Here is a 23,569-nt window from a genome sequence, read left to right as displayed (position 1 = left end):
CGGTGCGGGTCCCTCCTGGCTCCTGTGGAAGCGGCGTGGGTCCCTCCCAGCTCCCATGGATACTGGCGGCTCGCTCCTTCCTCCAGAATCGACACTGATCCCTCCTGCCTCCCATGGAAGTGGCACAGCTCCCATGGAAGAAGCATGGCTCCCTTCAGCCAGCTCCCATGGAAACAGCACATCTCCCACTGGCTCCCACAAAAGCAGTGGACGGCCTACTGCGTGCTAGGACACTAGTCTATATATAAAAACCTAAGCGACTGAATGACCAATCACTATGATGCACACTGACCACCAGGGGGAAGATGCTCAACACAGGAGCTATCCCCTGGTGGTCAGTGCGCTCCAACAGTGGGCACGCCGCTCAGCTGACCAAGGGGTGCCAGATGCTAGGTTCATAGCTGGCAAGCACAGCTGCAGCGGTGCAAGCCTCTCCCACCTGCGTGGCAGCACTACTGGGGGGGGGGAGGGGGCAGGCTCAGCAGGCCCGGATGAGCAGGAGCGCGGGGCAACTGGCTCAAACTCAGGCTCCTCCCCAGCCACCTGCTGCTTACATACTACTACATCCCTCAGGGAATGTTGGACTGCTGGTTTCAGCATGATGTGGGAAACTCCGAGAAGTCCCAAATTGCGAGAGGGCACAGGCCAGGCTGAGGGACCCCACCCATGCATGAATCCATGTTCCAGGCCTCTAGCATATATGTATATACATATATATGTGTGTGTGTGTGTGTGTGTGTGTGTGTGTGTGTGTGTGTGTGTGCGCGCGCGCGCGCGTGTGTGTGTGTGTATCACATAGACACGGACAATAGTGTAGTGATAGCCAGAGAGAAAGTGTGGGTGGGGAGTGGTTTGATGTGGGCAAAGGGGAAGAAATAAGAATGGAAAGGGACTCTGCTTGGAGTGATAGGCACAGGATGCAGTATGCAGATATTTTATTGTGCTGTACACTTGAAACCTATATGATTTTATGAACCAATGTCATCCCAATAAATTCAATTAAAAAAAAATGAAGTCATCAACATATAGGCAGTAGATAAAGCAAAGGATATAAAGTCACTCAAGAAGAGCATTAGAGGAGCAGAAAATCAGAGGCTGACCATGGAGCCTGCAATTAAGGAGACTGAGAAGAAGAAATCACTTGATTTCATGGTTAAGTTCATTGTCAAGGCAGTTTTTATTGTTATACCCTGATTAAGACACTAGTGGTAGAAACTTAATGAAAAATGGTAAAAAGTAATGCGAAGATAATCAGCTACCGAGGGGGGAAAAAACAAAAAAAGAAAATGACAAGGTTTATTGCTTGTTTTAAGACAGTAAAGATGTGACCATATTAATATGCTAAGGGAGAAGAGCCTGTTAGATTAGGAAGTTTCTACAGCAATAAGGATCATCAATGCCAACATAACCTTCATTTAGTGTTAAAAAGTAAAAATACAAATTTTGTCTCCACTTACTTTCACTTTACCTAACTGCATTACTGAACCAATTAACTTGTATACTTCCCATTAATATGTTTATCTCCTTAAATTATAGGCCTGATAGAGAAATAGGTAGGAGTACACATGAGGATATTCTCCACTCCTGATTATTTTAGTTCTATCTTGTTGAAAATAAGAACCTGAAATAGCTTTCCATAATCATTTAGATTCCAGATCTAGAATTTGCCAGATCAATATTTGTGATGGCATTCTTTAAAAGATTTCTATATTAAGGGAAGATTAGTTTTTTCAATATGAAATAGGATTAAAATGAACAGATTTTGAAAGATTGGTGACAATTTTCCTCAGTTGCTTTATGAAAAATCCTAAAATTACAAATATTTAGAATAAATTGGTAAAATATTTCTTTAGTTGCTTTACTTAAAAAATGACTTTAAATTTACCTGGAAGTGTAGAGCCACTGCAGGTCTGGCCATCAACTTACTGAAATGTTCATTAAATTTTGGTGAAAGAATGTCCTGTGATAATGTTTCATAAGGATCAAATGCTTGCTCCTATTTTTTAAAAAAAGAAAATGTGTTAGGTTTAAAGATCTTTTCTATTAATATGGCACAGATTATTTAATGGCAAATTTTTTAGAACTCTTTGCTGTATACTTTGCAGGAACAAACAGTGACTATGGCTGTAACTGAAAAAATTTTTAAATGTAAATAATGACCTTGAGACCTTGAGCTATTGATCACAGGAAGCTTCCAGTCTTAAAATAGGTCACTGACTTTGTGTTAACAAGTATCAAACTATTAAAATGCTTATGCACATTACTCCCAATAAGTGAAAAGTGTATCTATTAGTAAAAGAAGGCTGAGATTTTAAATTTCAATTAGTCTTGCCTACATTGAAATAAGTTTACACTTAGGATACTTTCAAAGAAAGCAAAAAGCTATACTGCTCTTTGATGGTACTGTTCTTTTGGAGAAAGATTAGAAAAAGAAAGCAAAGACTAATGTAGAGTAAAATAACAAGACAGAAACTACACATATTTTGACCAATGTTTATATTTAAATTCCTACTATTTAATAATAATCAGTATCTTCAATGTTTAGTTAAAATTAAGAGATTTGTTTCATTTTTGTACTTTAAAATATAGCATGTTTTTCAGAAATAACAAGTATTGGCAAAAATGTAGAGAAATTGAAACCCTCATCTATTGCCAGTGGTAATGTAAAATAGTATAGACCCTATAGAAAATATTTTTGGCAGTTTCTCAGAGAGCTAAACAAAGAATTACCATATGACCCCGCAGTTCTACTCCTAGGTATGTACCCAAAGAACTGAAAACAAGGACTCAAACAGATACTTGTATAACAACATAACTGTAGCATTATTCATAATAGCCAAAAGGCAGAAAAAAACACAAGTGTTCATCAACAAATAAGTGAATAAACAAAATATGACATATCCGTACAATGGAATATTACTCAACCATAGAAAGAAATGAAGTTCTGATACATGCAATGACATGGATGAACCTTGAAAAGATTATATTAAGTAAAATAAGCAGACACAAAAAACAAATACTGTATGATTCTAGTTATATCAAATATCTAGATTCAGCAAATTTATAAAGACAGAAAGCAGATTAAAAATTACCTATGGTTGGTTAGAGGGTGAAAAAAAGGAGTTGTTGCTTAATGAATAGAGTTTCTGTTTAGGGTGGTAAAAAAGTTTTGGAAATAGATAATGGTAATGGTTGTATAATTTTGTGCATTTAACTAACAACACTGAATTGTATACTTAAAAATGGTTAAAATGGCAAATTTGTTATATATATTTTACAATAAAAAACAAAACAAAACAAAATGCCTGGCTGGCGTGACTCAGTGGTTGAGTGAACCAGGAGGTCATGGTTCGATTCCAGGTCAGGAGGCAGCTGATCAATGATTCCCTCTCATCACTGATGTTTCTAATCTCTCTCTCCCTCTCCCTTCCTCTCTGAAATCAATAAAAAATATTTTTTTAAAAATTAGAAAATTCTTTTTTGAACCAAAATATCTTTAAGATATAGCAGGCAAGCAAACTACAAATTAATATGCCAAGTTATCACAATATAACAACTTTCTAATAAAAACCAAAGCTGAATATTTTGGTTAGGCATTAGTAACTGAATATTTCAATACATTTCATTTTCTATAAAATAGATGTAATAAAAGTGACCTATATTTTCAGAAAAATTTAAACAAAAATTAGAAAACTTACATGAGCTCTAAAGATGTACTTTTTTTTTTAATATATATTTTTTTGATTTTTTACAGAGAGAAAGGGAGAGAGATAGAGAACTAGAAACGTCTATGAGAAAGAAACATCGACCAGCTGCCTCTTGCACACCCCCTACTGGGGATGTGCCCGCAACCAATGTACATGCCCTTGACCGGAATCGAACCTGGGATCTTTCAGTCCGCAGGCCGACGCTCTATACACTGAGCCAAACCGGCTTCGGCTAAAGATGTACTTTTAAAACCCTGTTTTCCAAAAGAAATTTAAAAATGGCCAAAGAGTATGACAGGATGTTCAACATCATTAGTTTGAAAAAACAAAACAGTGAGATGCTGGAGTTTATTTTACCACTAGACTGGCAGAAATGGCATAATCTCAGAGTTAGTGGAGGTGTGGGGAAAAAAGCCTGCAAATACTAGAATTTATTTGGAAGTAAATTTGGCAAAATATTTCAAAGTTCTAAAAACATTCCAAGTCTTTAGTACTACAATTCCTCTTTTGGGAATATATTCTAAAACAATTATTACGTAGACTATGAAGTCAAGTATGAATATGTTTGTTGCAGTATTATTTACAATAACAAAAATGGAAACAATATACATGCCTAATGATAATAGATGTTAAAATGTTATGATGTCTCCATAACAACATGGTACTATTCGGACTTTAAAAATTGTGTTGAATTACTTTTATTAACCTGGGAAACATTTGTGATATATTCATTGGGGGGAGAAAAGCAGATAATAAGAGAGTAAGATCCTATTCTAGCAAGTGCACATGTCTGTGTGAGTAGAAAATACTGTATGTTATAAGGATAACTTAATTCTGGGTGTTGCAAAATGGAGTGATTTTTATTTTATTTATATTTACCTCTTTGTGATTATTTTTACAGTGAATTATATTACTTTTATAATAATTTAAGGCAACAAAATGATTTTCACTTTGGAAACAAAATTAAAATACAAACTTCCTTTTCAAATTTTGGAAACTAAGACTAAAATCCACAAAAGCTAAACAGGTCTAGTCAATAAAGTTTCTTTTACTTAAAATGCATTTGCCATTAAAAAAAATCTTAAAACTTGCCCTAGCTGGTTTGGCTCAGTGGATAGAGTGTCGGCCTGTGGACTGAAGGGTCTCAGGTTCATTACGGAAAAGGGCACAAGCCCAGGTTGCGGGCTCCATCCCCCATAGGGGGCATGCGTGAGGCAGCTGATCAATGATTCTCTCTCATCAGTGATGTTTCTATAGCTCTCTCTCCCTCTCCCTTCTTCTCTGAAATCAATAAAAATATATATATTTTTTAAATCTCAAAACTTACTATTCTATCAACTTTCACTATATGTATTATCATAAACACTATAAAGTGTCATTATAAATAGAGTGTAACTGTTCTTTGCTATTGGTTAAATCTTAAGTATTTTTTATAATAGCCAATAGTGTCTTCTAATTTTCACAAAGAAATCTTACTAAATCTCTTAATAACAGCATTTAAAATTTAAATGAGAATAAAGTAGTTTAATAAACTTACTTCTGCCAAATCTTCAAAACAGCTGCCGGCTAAGGGGTGAGGACTGCTCTCATCAGTCATTTCAACTGTGTCTTCAATCAAACCTAAAAGTTTTACTGTCAACTCATGTATATCTGATATGTTACTGAAAATCTTTTCAATGTCCTGAAAAAATAAAAAAGGTCAAATGTGAGCTTGAGAATTTTGTTTAAAAGTTATTAAAGTAATAATAAGGGTGTAAAAATATTAAGGGTGTATCTTACCCAAAAGTTATTAAAGTAATAATAAGGGTGTAAAAATATTAAGGGTGTATCTTACTCAATTACTTACTAATATATTTCAAGACATAGAATATATTCTAAAACACAGCAAAGTCAGTAACAAATAAGGGATTAAAAGCCTTTTGGATGACACATAATAAATTTATTGGAAAATATAGATTCTGGAATAGCTATTGTAAAATTTATTTTTCATTTACAGTTCACATAAAATATTATGTTAGTTTCAGGTATACAACTCTGTGATCAAACATTTATATATCTCATGAAGTGTATATAAGTCTAGCACCAATATGTCTAGTATCAATCTGACATAGTTATTATAATATCATCGACTATATTCCTTATGCTGAACTTTTTACCTCCATGACTATTTTTGTAACTGGCAATCTGTGCTTTTTAATCCCTTTCACCATTTTACCCATCCCCTACCCCCTCCCATCTGGCAATTATCAATTTGTTATTTATATCTATAAGTTGTTTCTGTATTTCAAATTTCACAAGTGAAATCATATATATCTATTTCTGACTTATTTCACTTAGTATAGTACCTTCTAGGTCCATCTATGTTTTTGTAAATGGTAAGATTTCATTTTTTATGGCTGAGTAATATTCCATGTACATATGTACATCTTTATGCTGTCATCCATTGAAGGATACTTTGGTTGTCTCCATATCTTGGCTACCATAAATAATGCTGCAATTAATACCTGGATATAAATACCTTTACAAATAAATATTTGAAAATTTGGGGGCAGGCATCTAGAAGAGAATCCAGAATGCTGGGTCAAATGGTAGCTCTATTCTTAATTTTTTGAGGACCCTCCATACTGTTTTCCATAGTGACTGTACCAATTTACATTACCACCAGCAGTATTGAGGGTTCCTTTTTCTCCATATTCTCTTCAACACTTATTTATCTTATTGATAATAGCCATTGAGTACTATTTCACTGTGGTTTTGATTTACATTTCTCTTATAGCTAGTGAAGTTGAGCATCTGTTCATTTATCTGTTGGCCATTTGTATATCTTCTTGGGGGAATGTTGTGTTCAGGTTCTCTGCCCAGATTTTTATTTTTATTACCATTATTTTATATATATATTTGTTTTTTATTGATTTCAGAGAAGAAGGAAGAAAGGGAGAGAGAAACATCAATGATGCAAGAGAATCATTGATCGGCTGCCTCTTGCACGCCCCCTACTGGGGATAGAGCCCACAACCCGGGCATGTGCCCTTGACTGCAATCGAACCTGGGACCCTTCAGTCCACAGGCCAACATTCTATCCACTGAGCCAAACCAGCCAGGGCCAGTTTTTTATTTTTCATTTATTTCTTTAAACAGATCAAGTATTTAATTAGTCATTAAGAAATTTAGAACACCAATTTGTGAGAATAAGTCCCATTTGTGAGAGCAAAAACAGAGCTAAGGTAGTCCTGGAGCTGAGAAACAGCTTTGATTTTTGGCAGAATTTGCAAGTTTACGGTTTTCTGATTAACCTTGCACTGTTCTATAATCTCATATTTCTCTTCCTCTCTGTCAAAGAGCTCACCATCCTGGTGTCTAGGCTTATGAAGCCTCTTCTTTTAAAAATAAATTATTTAAAAATCTTTATTGACTTTTTGAGAGTGAGCAGGAGAGAAACACTGATGTGATGAGAGAAACACACTACTGAGATCGATCCCACAACCCTGCCTATGAATTGAACCTGCAAACTGGGTATGTGTCCTGACTGGGAATCGAATCTGCCACCTTTTGGTGTGGTAGATAACACTCCAACCAAATGAACCACATTGGCTAGCTTCTTCTTGAAGCAAGCATCAGTGAAATGTTTTGGGATTTTCACACCACTGATACCAATTTTAGTGGAGGTGGCAATGACAAATTTCTACTATGTTCTATATAGAGGAACTCAATTAAGGGACAGAGGTCCAGTCACAAGTAGCAAGCCATTGTTCAGATGCTTCAGGAAAACCACCCTCTTATCTCTGTGGTGCCCAGTGAGTATAATCAGAATAGTCCCTGGGGAGCCCACAGTTTTCTTAGAGGTTAACTTAAGTGTTTCTTATTATGGTCAGTAGAATAAGGTCTAGGCATTTTGCTAAGTTTAACCACTCAGGGACCATCATTCTTCTTGTGACCAAATGGTTTTTGATGGTACCAAGAACTTTCTTTTACTTTTTAACCCTCAATTTAGCTGCTGAATACTTCTTGTAAGTGGCCTTTCAGGAATACATAGCCAACTGGGAATACATGCCAATCCCTTTTACTAGGATAGGGTTTAGCTGCAGTGGGGCTTCCCCTTCTTAGGTGTGTTGCCTTGAGTTACCCTTCTTAACCTTGCCATCAGCATCAGCCTTCTTGGCTTCAGGTTTTTCTCCTTAGTATCCAGATTCTCATCTTTTTCACTCACCATCTAGCACGTTGGGAAAGAGGCTCGGCCTTTCCCCCCAAATTAAATTGTGTTCTTATTGTTGTTAAAGTTGTATGGGTTCTTTGTATATTTTGAATAATAGTCCCTTTTCAGAAGTATTGTTTACAAACATTTTCTCCCATTTGGTTGGTTTCCTTTTTGTTTTGTTTATGGTTACTTTTTCTGTGCAGAAGCTTTTCATTTTTATGTACTCCCATTCATTTATTTTTGCTTTTGCTTCTTTTGCCTTTGGGGTCAAGTTCACAAAAGCCTCTGAGATAAAGGTCCCTAAGTTTAGCACTATGTTTTCTTCTATGTATTTTGTTTCAGGTCTTATACTAAGTCTTTAATCCATTAAATTTCTGCATTTGGTATCCTATAGCAGTCTAGTCCTGGCTGGTGGCTCAGTTGGTTGAGCATGGTCCTAAGCATCAAAAGGTCACTGATTCAATTCCTGGTCAGGGCACATGCCAGGTTGTGGGTTTGCTCCCCAGACCCAGTGTATACTGGAGGCAACTCATCACTGTTTCTCACAGCAATGTTTCCTTCTCTCCTTTCTTCTAAAATCAATAAAAACCTATTTAAAAAAGTAACAGCCGAAACCGGTTTGGGTCAGTGGAAAGAGCGTCGGTCTGCGGACTGAAAGGTCCGGTCGGGGGCATGTATAATACATTGGTTGCAGGCACATCCCCGATGGGGGGTGTGCAGGAGGTAGCTGGTCGATGTATCTCTCTCATCGATGTTTCTAACTCTCTATTCCTCTCCCTTCCTCTCTGTGAAAAATCAATAATATATATATTTTAAAAATAAAATAAAATAACAATCTAGCTTCATTCTTTTGCATGTGGTTTTCTAATTTTCCCAGTACCATTTATTAAACAGGCAGTATGGTGGTTTTTTATTTTTGTTTTTTTTATTTTTATATTTTATTGATTTTGTACAGAGAGGAAGGGAGAGAGATAGAGAGTTAGAAACATCGATGAGAGAGAGTCATCGATCAGCTGCCTCTTGCACACCCCCTACTGGGGATATGCCCGCAACCAAGGCACATGCCCTTGACCAGAATCGAATCCGGGACCTTTCAGTCCCCAAGCCGACGCTCTATCCATTGAGCCAAACCGGTTTCAGCATAAACAGGCAGTATGGTTTTGACTTAGTATCATCCTGTTTTGATTACTGTAGCTGTGTAGTATAATTTGAAGTCAGGGAATGTAATACCTCTGATTTGTGTTTTTTCTTTTCTTTTTTTTTTTTTCAGGATGTCTTTGATTATTCAGGATCCTTCATGGTCCCATACAAATTTGATGGGGATTTTTTGTTCTATTTCTTTGAAAAATGTCATAAGGATTTTGATGGGGAATGCATAAAGCCTGTATATTGCTTTAGGTAATATGGCCATTTTAGCTATGTTGATTCTTCCAATCCATGAACATAGAATATCTTTCAATTTCTTTGTGTCTTCTCAATTTCTTACAACCTGTGCCTTATAGTTTGGGTATATAGGTTCTTCACTTCTTTTAAGTTTATTCCAGGTATTTTATCCTTTTTGTTGCTATTGCAAATGAAATTGTTTTTCGTTTCTTTTTATTATTATTATATTTTATTGATTTTCCACAGAGAGGAAGGAAGAGGGATAGAGAGCTAGAAATGTCGATGAGAGAGAAACATCGACCAGCTGCCTCCTGCACACCCCCTACAGGGGATGTGCCCGCAACCAATGTACATGCCTTTGACCAGAATCGAACCTGGGACCCTTCAGTCCACAGGCTGATGCTCTCTATGCACTAAGCCAAACCCATTTCGGCAAAATTGTTTTTCTTCATATCTTTTTAAAATATTACATGGTTAGTCTATAGGGGGGGAAATTTTTTTTAAACAAAAGAGTATTTGTCTATCTGAATTCTTTAGAGTTGACTTCCAAAGCTACAGATATAAAAAGATGGACAGCCGAAACCGGTTTGGCTCAGTGGTAGAGCGTCGGTCTGCGGACTGAAAGGTCCCAGGTTTGATTCCGGTCAAAGGTATGTACATTGGTTGCGGGCACATCCCCAGTAGGGGGTGTGCAAGAGGCAGCTGGTCGATGTTTCTCTCTCATCAACATTTCTAGCTCTCTATCTCTCTCCCTTCCTCTCTGTAAAAAATCAATACAATATATATATTTTTTTAAATGGACAAAACTTCCTGAATCCCCATCCTACTCTCTCCTCTTCTGCCCTGACTTTTAACAGAGCAGCTCTGCCTTTGTTAATATGATATTTTGAATACATTTATTCTTAAAAAGTTCCACTGTTAAAACTTTAAAGTACTGCCTTAAAGTACTTTCCAAAAGACAGGAGAGTCCTAGCTGTTTTGGCTCAGTGGATAGAGCATCGGAGCAGGGAATAAAGGGTCCCAGTTCCAATTTCAGTAAAAGGGATTGCAGAGCTCAATCGCCAAACTATGGATGGGTCTGGGAGGCAACCAATCAATGTCCTCTCTCTATGTCTCTCCCCCACCTTCCACTCTCTCTAAAAATCAAGAGAAAAATATCCTCGGGTGAGGATTAACGAAAAACAAACAAAAGGACAGAAGACAGCATGTCTTTTCTAGACCATACATCTTTTTCACCATCTTCAAATGAATGACAATAAATCTTAGCTGCTGCATAGCAGAAAAAGATTTCATTCCAATGTGATTCCCCTTTCTCATTTTATGTCAAATTCTCATTATCATCAAACTTATTACATCTATACTAATAAAAGGGTAATATGCTAATTAAACTGGACACCTTCCAGACATCTTTCAGATGTTCTTCCGGACAAAGCCATGGTGTCAGGGGCCTAGGCAGAGGTGGTTAGGGATGATCAGGCCAGCAGAGGGGTGCAGTAAGGGGGCAATCAGGCCGGCAGACAGAGGTGGTTAGTGGCAATCAGGCAGGCAGGTAAGAAGTTAGGAGCCAGCTGTTGTGGATTGCGAGAGGGATGTCTGACCGGCAGTCGGACATCCCCTAAGTAGGGGTGTCGAACTCAATCAGAGAAGGGGCCAAAATCTAAAATCCAGCCTAAATCGCGGGCCGAATGGTTTACTGAACAGTCATAAACTGACAATGTCATAAACTGACAGCGGAGTGCAGTGATGACAGCGCGGTGCAGGCCACATTGCAAGGCCTGGCGGGCTGGATTTGGCCCGAGGGCCTTGTGTTTGACACATGTGCCCTAAAGTTTCCTGGATTAGAGAGGGTGCAACCGGGCTGAGAGACTCCCCACACACACCCTGTGCATGAATTTTGTGCACTGGGCCTCTAGTTAGTATTATAATTTACATATTTTAAAAACCCAGAAGTCCTACATGAAATAAATTTTTTGTTTTATATACTCATAAAGTTATTATTTATGATTTTAAGCTGCTATCTGACCTTTGGGGTAGACAGAATTTCAAACCCAAAAAAGTTACTTACAGAAGGGTTAAACAGCTTTTTGTCAGAAAGAAAGGCTTCTCGAAACACTTTTATGATCATATTTAGTTCTCGCAGATACTGTCTTTCTTCTGCAATTTCAGTTCTGACAAGGTCGTAGTAGTTTAATTCACCTGAAGAAGTAGGTTCATCTTCACAGAGAGAAACCAAACCTATGTCATCCTGATCAAACATGTCCATCAAAACCTAAGAAATAAATCAATAATGCATAACTTATTTTCCTTACTTTTATAAAACCATCTCAAAATACTTGCAATTAAAACATTATGCTAAACAATGCGAGCTATATATATTACAAGCCAAGATATGAAAAATTTCAAAATAAGAGAAATATGAAAAGTTGAAGGGATAAAATAAATAGTTTTGGAAATAAGATAAATTTAATAGTAAAATGTGTGTGTATATGTATGCGCGCACACACACATGTGCGCACACAAAGAACAATCTTAGTCAAAATCCTAGTTCAAATACTCATTCACCTGTGATTATAGATGATTATTCTTTTAAAGGTAGATTCCTTATCCTATATGATAAAAGCATAATATGCAAATAGACCAAACAGTGGAACAACCGGTCAGTAGGGGGGTGGGGCCCGTGAGCAGGTGGTGCCAGGCCAGCCAAGGCACATGCCAGCGGGCAGAGGGAGGGGACGATGGGATGGGGTGGGCAGTAGCAATCAGCAGGGAGTCGTGATGGGGACCAGCGCCATCCCGATTGCCTGCCCGGTCACCTCCTGCAGAGGGATGGCAGCGAGGCGATTCAGGGTGGGGCTGGCCCCTCACTCTCCCCAGATCAGCTCGCTGGAATTGCCTCCCGCAGAGGGGGGCCAGACTTCGGCCTGGGAGCAGGCCTAAGCCGTCAGTTGAATATCCCCTGAGGGCTCCCAGATATTATAAATAAAAATATATTTTAAAAATCTCGTACCTCCCTTTCAACTATCACTTTTGTTTAAAAAAATATATATTTTTTATTGATTTCAGAGAAGGGAGAGGGAGAAAGAAAGGGAGGAAGAGAGGAAGGGAGGGAGGGAGGGAGGAAGGGAGGGAGAGAGGGAGGGAAACACCAATGATGACAGAGAATCATTGATTGGCTGATTCTTGTATGTCCCACCCTGGAAATTGAGCCCACAATCTGGCATGTGCCCTTGACTGCAATCGAACCTGGGACCCTTTAGTCCATAGGCCGACTCTCTATCCCCTGAGCCAAACCAGCTAGGGCTATAAAAAATATATATTTTTAAAATAGTAAATAAAGAAAAATTGGACCTACCTAATTATATATTATGGAAACTATTTTCTTAGAGTTCAGGGGGAAAAATGGCATAATCTCAAAAAGGAAACTCCAAAATATAAAACGACTTCAAAGAGATGAGAGAAAATTCTGACAACATGCTATGAGATAATCATTCATTCATTCTTAAACTTCTGATTGACTAATTACCAGCCACTCTGCTAGATATTGGTAAAATATAGCATTGAACAAAATAAACACTGCCCTCCTGATCTTGTTGATTCTCAGAAATATTTCTTAAATGTGCTATACTTTCTGCTATACTTTCTCCTATGTGAACCAATCTTCTTAGATGATTCCCAATGACTATGTAGATGATAATGACTCCTTAAATGTTTATCTCTAGCTTCAGCATCTCTCTGGACTCTAAATAAGTGTTATGTAAGACTTGCTAGTTATCTGCCTTTTTGACCAAACCCATATAGATGCATTCCACCTCAGCATCACTAATAGCAACATTATCTACTTGATCATCATAACTAGGAAACTTGTCATTACCTTAGACTTGCCACTTCTCCAACTTCTATATTAAATCTGTCCCCAAATCCTGTTAACTGTAATTCAGAAACATCTCATAAATCTGGTCAGTTCCTTGTATTCTCCTCAGTCTAGAATGTCTTCTCTTACCTTCCTTACAGCTATCACATTTATTTATCTGACAAATATATAGCCATTTTAATAACTTAGCTCGAATATAATTATCTCTGTATAGCTTTTCCTACTCTTCCTTGGTTCCCCTTTCAGAATCTTTTCCACTGACTTCAGTCCTCTAGTATCTTCCTTCTTTCCTATGTAAACTCCTACATTGAAATTTCTAAGAGACCAGAACAATGACACTCAAATAGCAATAGCTCATCTAGAATCCAGATCTTGTATCTGGTATCTAGTATCTTTCTAAATACCATAGGCCACAAAACAGAACCAGAATATTTTAGGAAACAACCAATTCCAGGCTTGAGCAGGAGGTAAAGAACAAGTTGAACCTAGAATATCTTATGTCAAAAGAGAGTTTTCAAAGAGTGACAGAGACAAAGAAGCCAACTTGAAGCCCCACTGGCCAAATCTGGGATGATTTAATGAAGTAATGAATTAGGGCCCATTGAGTAAAATAAGAATCCATGAGTCCACATTAAAATAAATGAATAAATTTAAACTGTGCTTATGTTTTTGTTTGTAGGACACTAAACTATGTTGGAAACTTACTCTCAAGTGATTCAGAAAACAGGCAATTTTACTAAAAGTCTGAGATTAAAAACAAAAACAAAGTTTTAAAAAGCCATGCAATCATAATTTTCAAAGTAAAAATAGAAATAAGAATTTCTACTATGAAATTTAAATAAAAAATCATTTTTGAGACTATGGTATAGTACAGTGTTTCCCAACCTTCTCTCATGATGAGAATCACCTGGTGGAGTTGTTAAAACACAGATTCCTGAATCCCAACTAAGAAGTGCTAAACTAGAATTTTTGGGAACATATAGGTAAAATTGTATACTTAACTAGTGCTCTAAGACAGATGTTATATACAGAGCACTAAGTTAGGTATGCAATTTTACCTATATGTTCTCAAAAATTCTAGTTTAGCACTTCTTAGTTGGGATTCAGGAATCTGTGTTTTAACAACTCCACCAGGTGATTCTCATCATGAGAGAAGGTTGGGAAACACTGGTATAGTATAGTGTAATTGCTCATCAGACTCACTTGGGATACTTTCAAAAAAATTTGAAAAACTGAGGCTTGGAGGCCCAACGCAGGCTAAGTAAATATTTGCAGGTAAGAAGCATCAGTACTCTTTAAAAGCTTTCTGGTAAGTTTGATGTACAAAGTAGAGAACCACCATCATATGCCAGGTCCTGGGGGTCATTCACCCCTAGAGGTCTAGTTTAGGCAGCCTCTTTGTGAAGTGTTCTTGGTCTTCCCTATTCCTTTAGTTTATTCATTTAATAACTTTAATTACATTGTGCTGCCATTATTTGTTTATAATATTTTTATTTCCCCTTAAAATAAATTCCTTTTCACACAGGGTTTGTTAACTTTTTCAGTGCTGTATCTTCAATGGTCAGAACAGTGACTGGTCCATGACAGGTACCCAAAAATATTGATTTAAACGATAAGAAAAAAAGAAGGAAAAGTAGAAAGGGGAAATGAGGAGAGAGAAAAAATAAAGACTCAGTTTCTTTCCTCAATAGCTTACAGCCAGGAAGAAGTATAACAAATTATCAAAAGGAAATAAGTTTGGCATTGCAAAGTTTTTTCTCTCTAGCTGTGTCCCACTAAACTATTCTATGAAAACAAATTATGTCTTTCAAAATTACTTATGCTTAAAAATATCTGAGTACACTATTTGTTCCTAAAAATATAAAATTCTAAATAAATACTATCTAATAAAAGAGTAATATGCAAATTGACCATCACTCCAACATACAAGATGGCTGCCCCCATGTGGACACAGATGGCCAACAGGGAAGGGTAGTTGGGAGGGACCAGGCCTGCAAGGGAGGGTGGTTGGAGGCAATCAAGCCTGCAGGAGGCAATCAAGCCTGCAGAGAAGGGCACTTAGGGGTGACCAAGCTGGCAGAGGAGGGAAGTTGGGGGTGACCAGGCCTGAAGGGAAGGGCAGTTGGGGGGAGGGGGTATCCAGGCCTGCAGTGTAGAGCAGTTAGGGGTAACTAGGCCTGCAGGGGAGGGCAGTTAGTGGTACAAACAGGCTGGCAGGGGAGTAGTTAGGGGGTGATCAGGTTGTCAGGCAGAAGCGATTAGGGGCAATCAGAAAGGCAAGCAGATGAGCAGTTGGGAACCTACAGTCCTGGATTGTGAGAGGGATCCCAGATTGGAGAGGGTGCAGGCTGGGCTGAGGGACACGCCCCCATGCATGAATTTCATGCACCTGGCCTCTAGTAAATAAATAAAACTATAAAACTTACACTACCTTTCTTAAATTAGTTTGAGGTTCTGCATGTTTTTTTCCTATAGATAAAAGATTCTTGTTGAGGGGAAAAGAGATTCCTATCTTGTCACATGGTGAAAAATCTGGAAATATCCTGGTTAGTCTGTAAAAGCCAGCATTTTCTGCCTTCCAAAGCCAGGAGTTATAAAAATTAAAAATGAGAGGTAGAAGTAATATATAGTTTCTATTATTCAAGTTTAATTTAAATTCCTTCCAACACTTACCTTATCTGCACACATTGACACTTTAATGTCCTGCTGAGATATTTCATAATGTCGAATATTAAAAACATAATTTCCAGCTAATTTCAAAATATCAGCTGAGATATACTCTAGTACAGCCACAATATATAAGGATACATGGTAGTCCACTTTGTACCCTAAAACTTCCTGTGGGGAAAAAAATAAACAATTTAATTCTAAAAAATGACACTATCAAGTACCAAACACTAAAAAATTTCACTTAACATTATCACTTATAAAGGACTCTCTATAAACCCAAAGTCTAAACTTATAGATACCATAAGACATAAAATGAATTACTAGTCCCAGTACTAGGGGCTTTTTAAGAAAGAGACATCTGCCCTGGCCAGTTTGGCTCAGTGTAAGAGCTGCCCTGGCCAGTTTGGCTCAGTGTAAGAGCTTTGGCCCACGCACTGAAGGGTTTCAGGTACAATTCCTGGTCAAGGGCACCAAAAAGAGAGAGAGAGACATCTAATCTAACAAATTTGCCTTTAGTATCAAACTAAAAGACACAGTTCATTTAATATAGAAATCTTTGGCTGGACTTCACTGAAAACTTCTTAATACATTACCCAAAACCCATTTGACAAGTATCTGCTATCTTCAAGGACCTTGCTTTAACCAATATCCCCAAATATCAATGGTTTCTATTGAGGAGAGGACATATATATGTATGTATATACATATACATATATGCATACACACATATATGTGTGTGCATATACATACATATACATGTATGTATGTACACACACACACACAGAGAAGAGAGGGTCTTAGAATGCTACCAAGGGGTATTCAAATCCAAGCACACCAAGAATTTCCTATAGATTAAATAATATTCCCTAGTTTACTTTCCAATGTATAAAAAAATCTGTGATAAATACAGATTAATTTAAAAACAGTTTTGAACTCACAGTTTTTGATATTATGCATCTTCTTAAGAAAAGGTTGAAAGTCAGGGTAGTAGTCATCAGTTTATGCCACAAAGATATTGCTTATCACTAACTTTTGATATTATTTGAAACATAATCTGATTTTTATCGAAGTGTACTTATTTTTATTTTGTACACATATTAAGAAATACATATGTACATGTAAGTACAAATATAAGCACACACAAGTGCACATATACAATAACATAATCCATACTATTTACTATATGTGTACATATATATGTACATAACAATACTATATAAGTATTTTTATTATGAAGAACTTCCTCAATATTTAATTTTTTTATTACCTTCAGTGAAGGATGGATTTTGTCCACAGGCAGTAAGAGGGGATTTCTTCGTTTTCGTTTCTCTATGGCAGATTGTGCATCAGCAATAGCCCATTTATCAATTGGATGAGGAAAGGTCTTTTGAACTCGTTCCTATTTAGATGATAGCAGTACTATTATTAACAGAAGTGCTCATAAGTAGAAAATTCATACAACTTTATTACCATTCTTAATGGTAGTAGGTAAAGTAATATGATGTTTCTATTCTTGTAATAAGTAAAAGAAATTTTTTTAAATCAACGGGACTATTAAGATTTTCCCAAATAATCCCCATGGGTAAATAAAAAGGTGAAATTTAATTAGAAAGCTTTAAGAGTAAGCATAATTAAAATGGAACTGAAAAGAAAAGAAAAAGAAATAATATTTAGATTAAAACTAGCCAAAACCGGTTTGGCTCAGTGGTAGAGCGTCGGTCTGCGGGCTGAAAGGTCCCGGGTTTGATTCCGGTCAAGGGCATGTACCTGGGTGGTGGGCACATCCCCAGTAGAGGAGTCTGCAAGAGGCAGCTGATCGATGATTCTCTCTCATCGATGTTCCTAACTCTCTATTCCTCTCTCTTCCTCTCTGTAAAAAAAAAATCAATAAAATATATTTTTTAAAAAAAAGATAGATTAAAACTAGCATAAAATACTCTATCAGTGATTGCACAGTAAGGTTTCCTAGAAAAAATTCACTCATTATTAATAATTATTATACACTCACTCTCCTTTTGCTTATCTTAGATCTTCAGATATAGAGAAGAATTTTAAAAAGCAGAGAGATCATGTACCTCTAGGAGGATTAAGTGGGTGGCGGAACTTAGAGAATGACTTAAGGAAATGCATCTCTTAGTAAAAAAATATATATATAAATATATATATATATATATATATATATATATATATATATATATATATATATCCAAGCCTTTTAGGACACTATTATAGTTCATTTAACCTTAATTTGAACCAGTGATTGGTATGAATAATGAGAAGTAATGATAACTGAATCAATTTAGCATAATTTCTAATATTTTAAGTTATATTAAACTTTTAGCATATTTAGCTATTAAAAAGTACGCTTTTATTTTATTTATTTAATGAGCAATTCTTACAGCAGAGATTAGGGAAACAAATGCTTTAATGCCCAGAGTCCCTGAATTTCTTAATAGCTCAATTACTCCAAAGAAAGATTTTCCTTCATACTGGAAGCTGCTGCCTTATTATAGAAACAACTAGAGACCCAGTGCACGAATTCATGCACAGGTGGAGTCCCTCTGCCTGGCGGGTGATTGGGGCTGATTGGGGCCAACCAACAAAGGGAGAGACCATGGGAGGTTGGCAGGCCAAGGGAGGTTGGCTGTGGAAGTGCACTGACCACCATGGGGCAGCTCCTGAGTTGAGTGTTTGCCCCCTGGTGGTCAGTGCATCGTCAAAGCAACTGGTTGATAGGTCATTTGGTCGGCCAGTCATAATGGTCACTTAGGCTTTTATATATACAGATACTCAAAGGAGAGGTGATATAAACAGTATAGTGCAAAAGACAGACTTATGGATAGAGGGCAGGCTGGCAGCTGGCAGGGAGGGGTGGCTGGCTGCATGGGTAGAGGGACTAAGCAAAAAAAGAAAAAAAAACTCATGGACCATGGACAACAGTGGTGACTGCCAGGGGGGAGAAGGGGGTTTGGAGGAGGTGAAGAGTGTATAAGGGCATAGTGATGGATGAAGACTTATTTATTTTAATCCTCACTAAAGAATATGTTTATTGATTCTAGAGAGAGGAAGGCAGGGAGAGCAGAGCAGAACAGAGCAACATCGACTGGCTACCTCTCACATATGCTCAACCCATGGTTCTAACTGTCAACCTACTATGTGCCCTGACTGGGAATTGAGCAGTTGACCTTTTGGTATACAGGGTGATGCTCCAACCAACTGGGCCACACCAGCCAGGGCAATATATTATTCCTTTAATAGAATGACAATATTTACATGCAGTAAAATGAACAGATCTGAAGTGTACAATTCAAAGAGTTTTGAAAAATGCTTTCCTAATCAAAATACACAACATTTCTATCATCTGCCCTCAAAGGCAGCCACCCATGATCCTGATTTCTATCATCATTCGTTTTAGCTATTTCTGAACTTCATCTAAATGGTATTATCATAATATATATTCTCTGGGGTCTAGGGTCTGGCTCTACGTTATGCCTGTGAATTGTAGCTATGTTACTGCATATATCAATAGTTTTTTGTTTTTTATTACTAAGTAGTATTCCATTTTATAAATCTGCCACAATTTGTTTACCTATTTTCTTATGAATAGGAATTTGAGTTGTTTCCAAATTTTGGCTATTATGAATAAAATCGTTTGGACATTCATGTCTAAGTCTTTTTGTAAACATATATTTTCATTTATCTAAGGTTAATTACCTAGGATTAAAATTGCTGGGTCATAGGCTAGATATATATTTAGCTTTATAAGCAACTGCCAACAATTTTCCAAAGTGGTGATACAATTTTTCACACCCACCAATGTAAACAGTTCTCTTTGCTCTTTATCTCATCAACACTTGATGTTATCAGTCTTTAACTTTATCCCTTTTAGTGGGTGTGAAATGGTATCTCATTGTGGTTTTCATTTCTATTTCCCTGATGACTTGTGAGCTTGTTCACCTTTTCACATAGATCTTCTTTTATGAAATACCTGTTTAAGACTTTTGCCCATTTGGAGTAAAAGTAAGATGTCTTTTTATTTGTAGAAGTTCTTAACATATTCTGGATACAAATTCTTTGCAAGGAATACATACTAGAAAACATTATCTCCTAGTCTGTGACACCTTTTTATCCTCATTAATTTTATTCTTTAATTCATACTGTACTTAAGTCCTCTGTAAAAAATACTTGCTTAACTTCAGGTTATAAAGATACTCTCCTGCAGTTTCTTCTAGAAACTTGATTGTTTCATCATGATCCATCATGAATTAACTTTTGTGTGAAATTAAGTTTCAAGGATTTTTTGCCCCACAAGTGAATACAGTTGTTTAGCACTTTTTTTTTGGCTGAAAATTTTTTCTTTCCCCATTGTATTGCCTTGATATGTTTGCCAAAAATGAACTGACCATCTAATGCACATAATAGCATTAGTTTCCACAATTTAAAACAAAATATATTTGGATTCAAAAATTTATGTGTATAGTGGCTCAGTAAGTTTTTTAAATAAAAAGATAGCTTTTTACCTCCACATCTTGAACAGTCCTTGGTTGGGCCATGCATAATTTACTAAGCAGCTGAAAAATCAGCTCTTCAATATAATAGAGAGATTCTTCATTAGCTGAGAGATTGGGATGTACTTGCTCCTGAACCTTTAAAAACAAAATTCTCAGTTAATATACAGGCAAAAGAATATTTATTGAATAAAAGTCAGAATCTTATCTACAACAATAAAAGGATAATATGCTAATTAGACCAAACGTCCTTCTGGGCATCATTTTGGACGATGCTGGGCTGGAGCAAAGCCCGGGTCCCAGAGGCCTAGCGGCGACAGCCAAAGGGGAAGCACCTTGGGTCCCGGATGCCTGAAAACGGTGGTTGGAGCAAAGCCTGGGTCCTGGGTGCCAGAAGGAAGCCGGTGCTGGCAGCCAGAGGAAGGAAGGCCTACTCTTGCATGAAGTTTCATGCATTGGGCCTCTAGTATATAATAATATACTAGTATAGTTACTCATATACAGACATGAAACACACACACACAAATACCTGTATTTGTTGATCTTTGTTAACTTTTCTTAATCCACAGAGCAATGGTTCTTAAACTTTTTGAGATCCTATGACAATCTATTGACCCTTCTCCTCCTTACCACCAAAAAAATTATATACACATAAAATATTCTATATAATTTCAGAGGAATCACAGATATTCTGAAGTTAATTAATATATTACTAAAAGTCCGTGAATACTAGGTCAGAAATCCCAGCAACAGAGGTCTCTCTAAATAACCATAATACTTTACAAATTATAGAGCTGCTCTAAAATGATAGTCCACTTTCTTTTACACTCCTTCCTTATTGTCATCAAGTAGTTGGACTGGGCCTCTTTTGTTAAAATTTTTTTTTGTGTCCTATAATAATTTTTTTATTTTTCAATTGACATATAGTATTATGTTAGTTTCAGGTATGTAATCCTGTAATTAACATTTATATAACTTACTAGAAGCCTGGTGCCCAGGTTAGTACACTGAAGGGGTCCCTTGGCCTGGCCTGCAGGGATCCGGCGAAACCGGCTCTCCAACATCCCGAGGAGTTCCAGATAATGAAAGGGCGCAGGCCAAGCTGAGGTATCCCTAGCCAAGGGATCCGTGCACTGGACCTCTAGTAAGCATATACAATAAGATCTTTGGTTAATCTCTTCCTGCCCTCTCTCCTCCCCTCATCCCTCTGAAATTCATCAGTCTGTTCCATGTTTCCATGTCAGTGGTTTCCACTCCTGTGTTGAGCGTCTGCCCCCACGTGGTTAGTGTGCGTCACTGCTATCGACCGGTAGACTGGTTGGCCGCGCTTAGGCTTTTAAATATATAGATAAAGCGATCACCCTGATAAACCTATCCTGTTTCCCCGAAAATAAGACAGTGTCTTATATTAATTTTTTCTCCCAAAGTTGCGCTATGTCTTATTTTCAGGGGATGTATTATCTTTCCATGTGCTAGGTCTTATTTTCGGAGGATGTCTTATTTTCGGGGAAACACGGTAGTACTCATCTGACAAGATACAGTCATTACAATATTAGTGATTATATTCCCTATGCTATATTTTATATCCTGACTATTCTATAACTATCAATTTGTACTTCTTAATCCCTTCATCTTTTTCTCCCATCCTCCCAACCACCCCTCCCATCTGGCAGCTGTCAAAATGTTCTCTGTATCTATGAGTCTGTTTCTGTTTTGCTTATTCATTTATTTTGCTCTTTAGATTCCACTAGTAAATGAAGTCATATGGCATTTGTCTTTCTCTGCCTGACTTATTTCACTCAGTACAATACCCTCTAGGACCATCCATGTTGCAGATGGCAAAATTTCACTCATTTTTTTTTTAATGGCTGAATCATATTTCATTGTATAAATGAACCACTTCTTTACCCATTCATCTATTGAGGGACACTTAGATTGCTTCCAAATCTTGGCTATCCTTACCTATATAAAAAAGGTTAATAAGCAAATTGACCCAAAGATAGAACAACTACTAGTCGCTACGATACACACTGAACATCAGCGGGCAGATACTCAACACAGGAGCAGTCCCCTGGTGGTCAGTGTGCTCCCACAGGGGGAGCTCCTCTCAGCCAGAAGCTGGGGCTCATGGCTGGTGAGTGCAGCAGGAATGACAGGAGCCTCTCCTGCCTCCGTGTCAGTCAAAAATCCCCAAAGGCTCCAGGACTGGGAGAGGGCACAGGCTGGGCTGAGGAACCCCCGCCGAGTGCATGAATTTCGTGTACCAGGTCTCTAGTTGTACATAATGCTGCAATGAACTTATACATGTATACATCTTTTCAATTTAGTGTTTTGGGTTTCTTCAGATAAATACCAAGAACTGGAATTGATGGGTCCTTTGTTATCTCTTTGTTTTAAAATCTTCTTTATCTGGTATAAGTATTGCTACTCAAGCTTTTTTGCTTTTTCATTTCCATAAAATATCTTTTTATATCCCTTTACTTTCAGTCTGTGTGTTATCTGAAGTGAATCTCTCATAAGCATCTTATGTAAAGGTTTTGTTTTGTTATCCATTCAGCCACCCTATGTCTAATTGGAGAATTTAACCCATTTATATATACAATAATTATTGCCAATTATTATTCATGACAGCTTTGCTGGGTAATCTTGGTTAAGTCCGTCCTTATATCATGCCTCCCTGGTCACCCAAGCTGGGGAACTGTAGCATGCACCCTCCTGTTGTTGTAAGTACTGATTGCTGTTGGCACGACAATGACAGAGATTTACTGGCTGCAAGGCCCGACCTTGACTACCGCAAAGGAGCTACTATACAGGGCCCATCCTGTGGAGCAAGACACACCTCAGCAATGAGTTCACCCTTTGAGGATGTCCCTTGTGGAAGTGGCTGAGTAGTGTCTGATGTGATCTGACGCTGTCCATCCAGTGTGTTGGCTCTGAGTCCTCCTGGGATGTATAACTAAGATCAGAACTGCCTGTGCCCTGCCTAGGGCCACCTAGCACTATAAAGCAATCTGCAGATGACTCCTACTTGTGCTGGGCTTGGAGGTGCCCAGGAGAAGCCAAACTATGAACTGAGACTGGCTGCTGTTAGTATAGGGCATAGGACCCCTTAGCAAGAGGTATGGGCATGCCAAGGACAGATGCTGCTTTTTTGAGGTTTGTGAACCTTTGAGAGATTTGGGAAAGTCCAACGTATAAGCCAACACAAGTCATTTGTGTGGGAAAGCCACTGGAA

General features: G+C 37.5%; 1 protein-coding gene and 1 pseudogene across 2 annotated transcripts in view; both read right to left on the bottom strand.

Moving 5' to 3' along the window:
* The window catches only part of SOS2 (SOS Ras/Rho guanine nucleotide exchange factor 2), an 89,800-nt gene that overhangs the window by 47,312 nt on the left and 18,919 nt on the right, over positions 1-23,569 (bottom strand). Inside the window, exons 2-7 of the mRNA XM_084886583.1 lie at positions 20,347-20,472; positions 17,094-17,225; positions 15,830-15,994; positions 11,351-11,554; positions 5,245-5,388; positions 1,886-1,996 (exon numbers count right to left, since the gene is read on the bottom strand). Of these exons, the coding sequence (XP_084742709.1) occupies positions 1,886-1,996; positions 5,245-5,388; positions 11,351-11,554; positions 15,830-15,994; positions 17,094-17,225; positions 20,347-20,472 (882 nt within the window). The remainder of the gene's footprint in view (positions 1-1,885; positions 1,997-5,244; positions 5,389-11,350; positions 11,555-15,829; positions 15,995-17,093; positions 17,226-20,346; positions 20,473-23,569) is intronic.
* LOC311624803 (large ribosomal subunit protein eL6-like) lies at positions 6,813-9,007 on the bottom strand (annotated as a pseudogene). The gene is made up of 2 exons: positions 7,303-9,007; positions 6,813-7,081 (listed from the first exon to the last, which is right to left on the bottom strand). The product of its transcript is annotated as a large ribosomal subunit protein eL6-like (transcript).

This window comes from Pipistrellus hanaki (genome assembly GCF_964339955.1).
Source record: "Pipistrellus hanaki genome assembly, chromosome: 1".
Taxonomy (NCBI): Eukaryota; Metazoa; Chordata; class Mammalia; order Chiroptera; family Vespertilionidae; genus Pipistrellus; species Pipistrellus hanaki.
The sequence above is the reverse complement of the archived record's forward strand: the minus strand, read 5'-3'. Positions and strand labels throughout refer to the sequence as shown.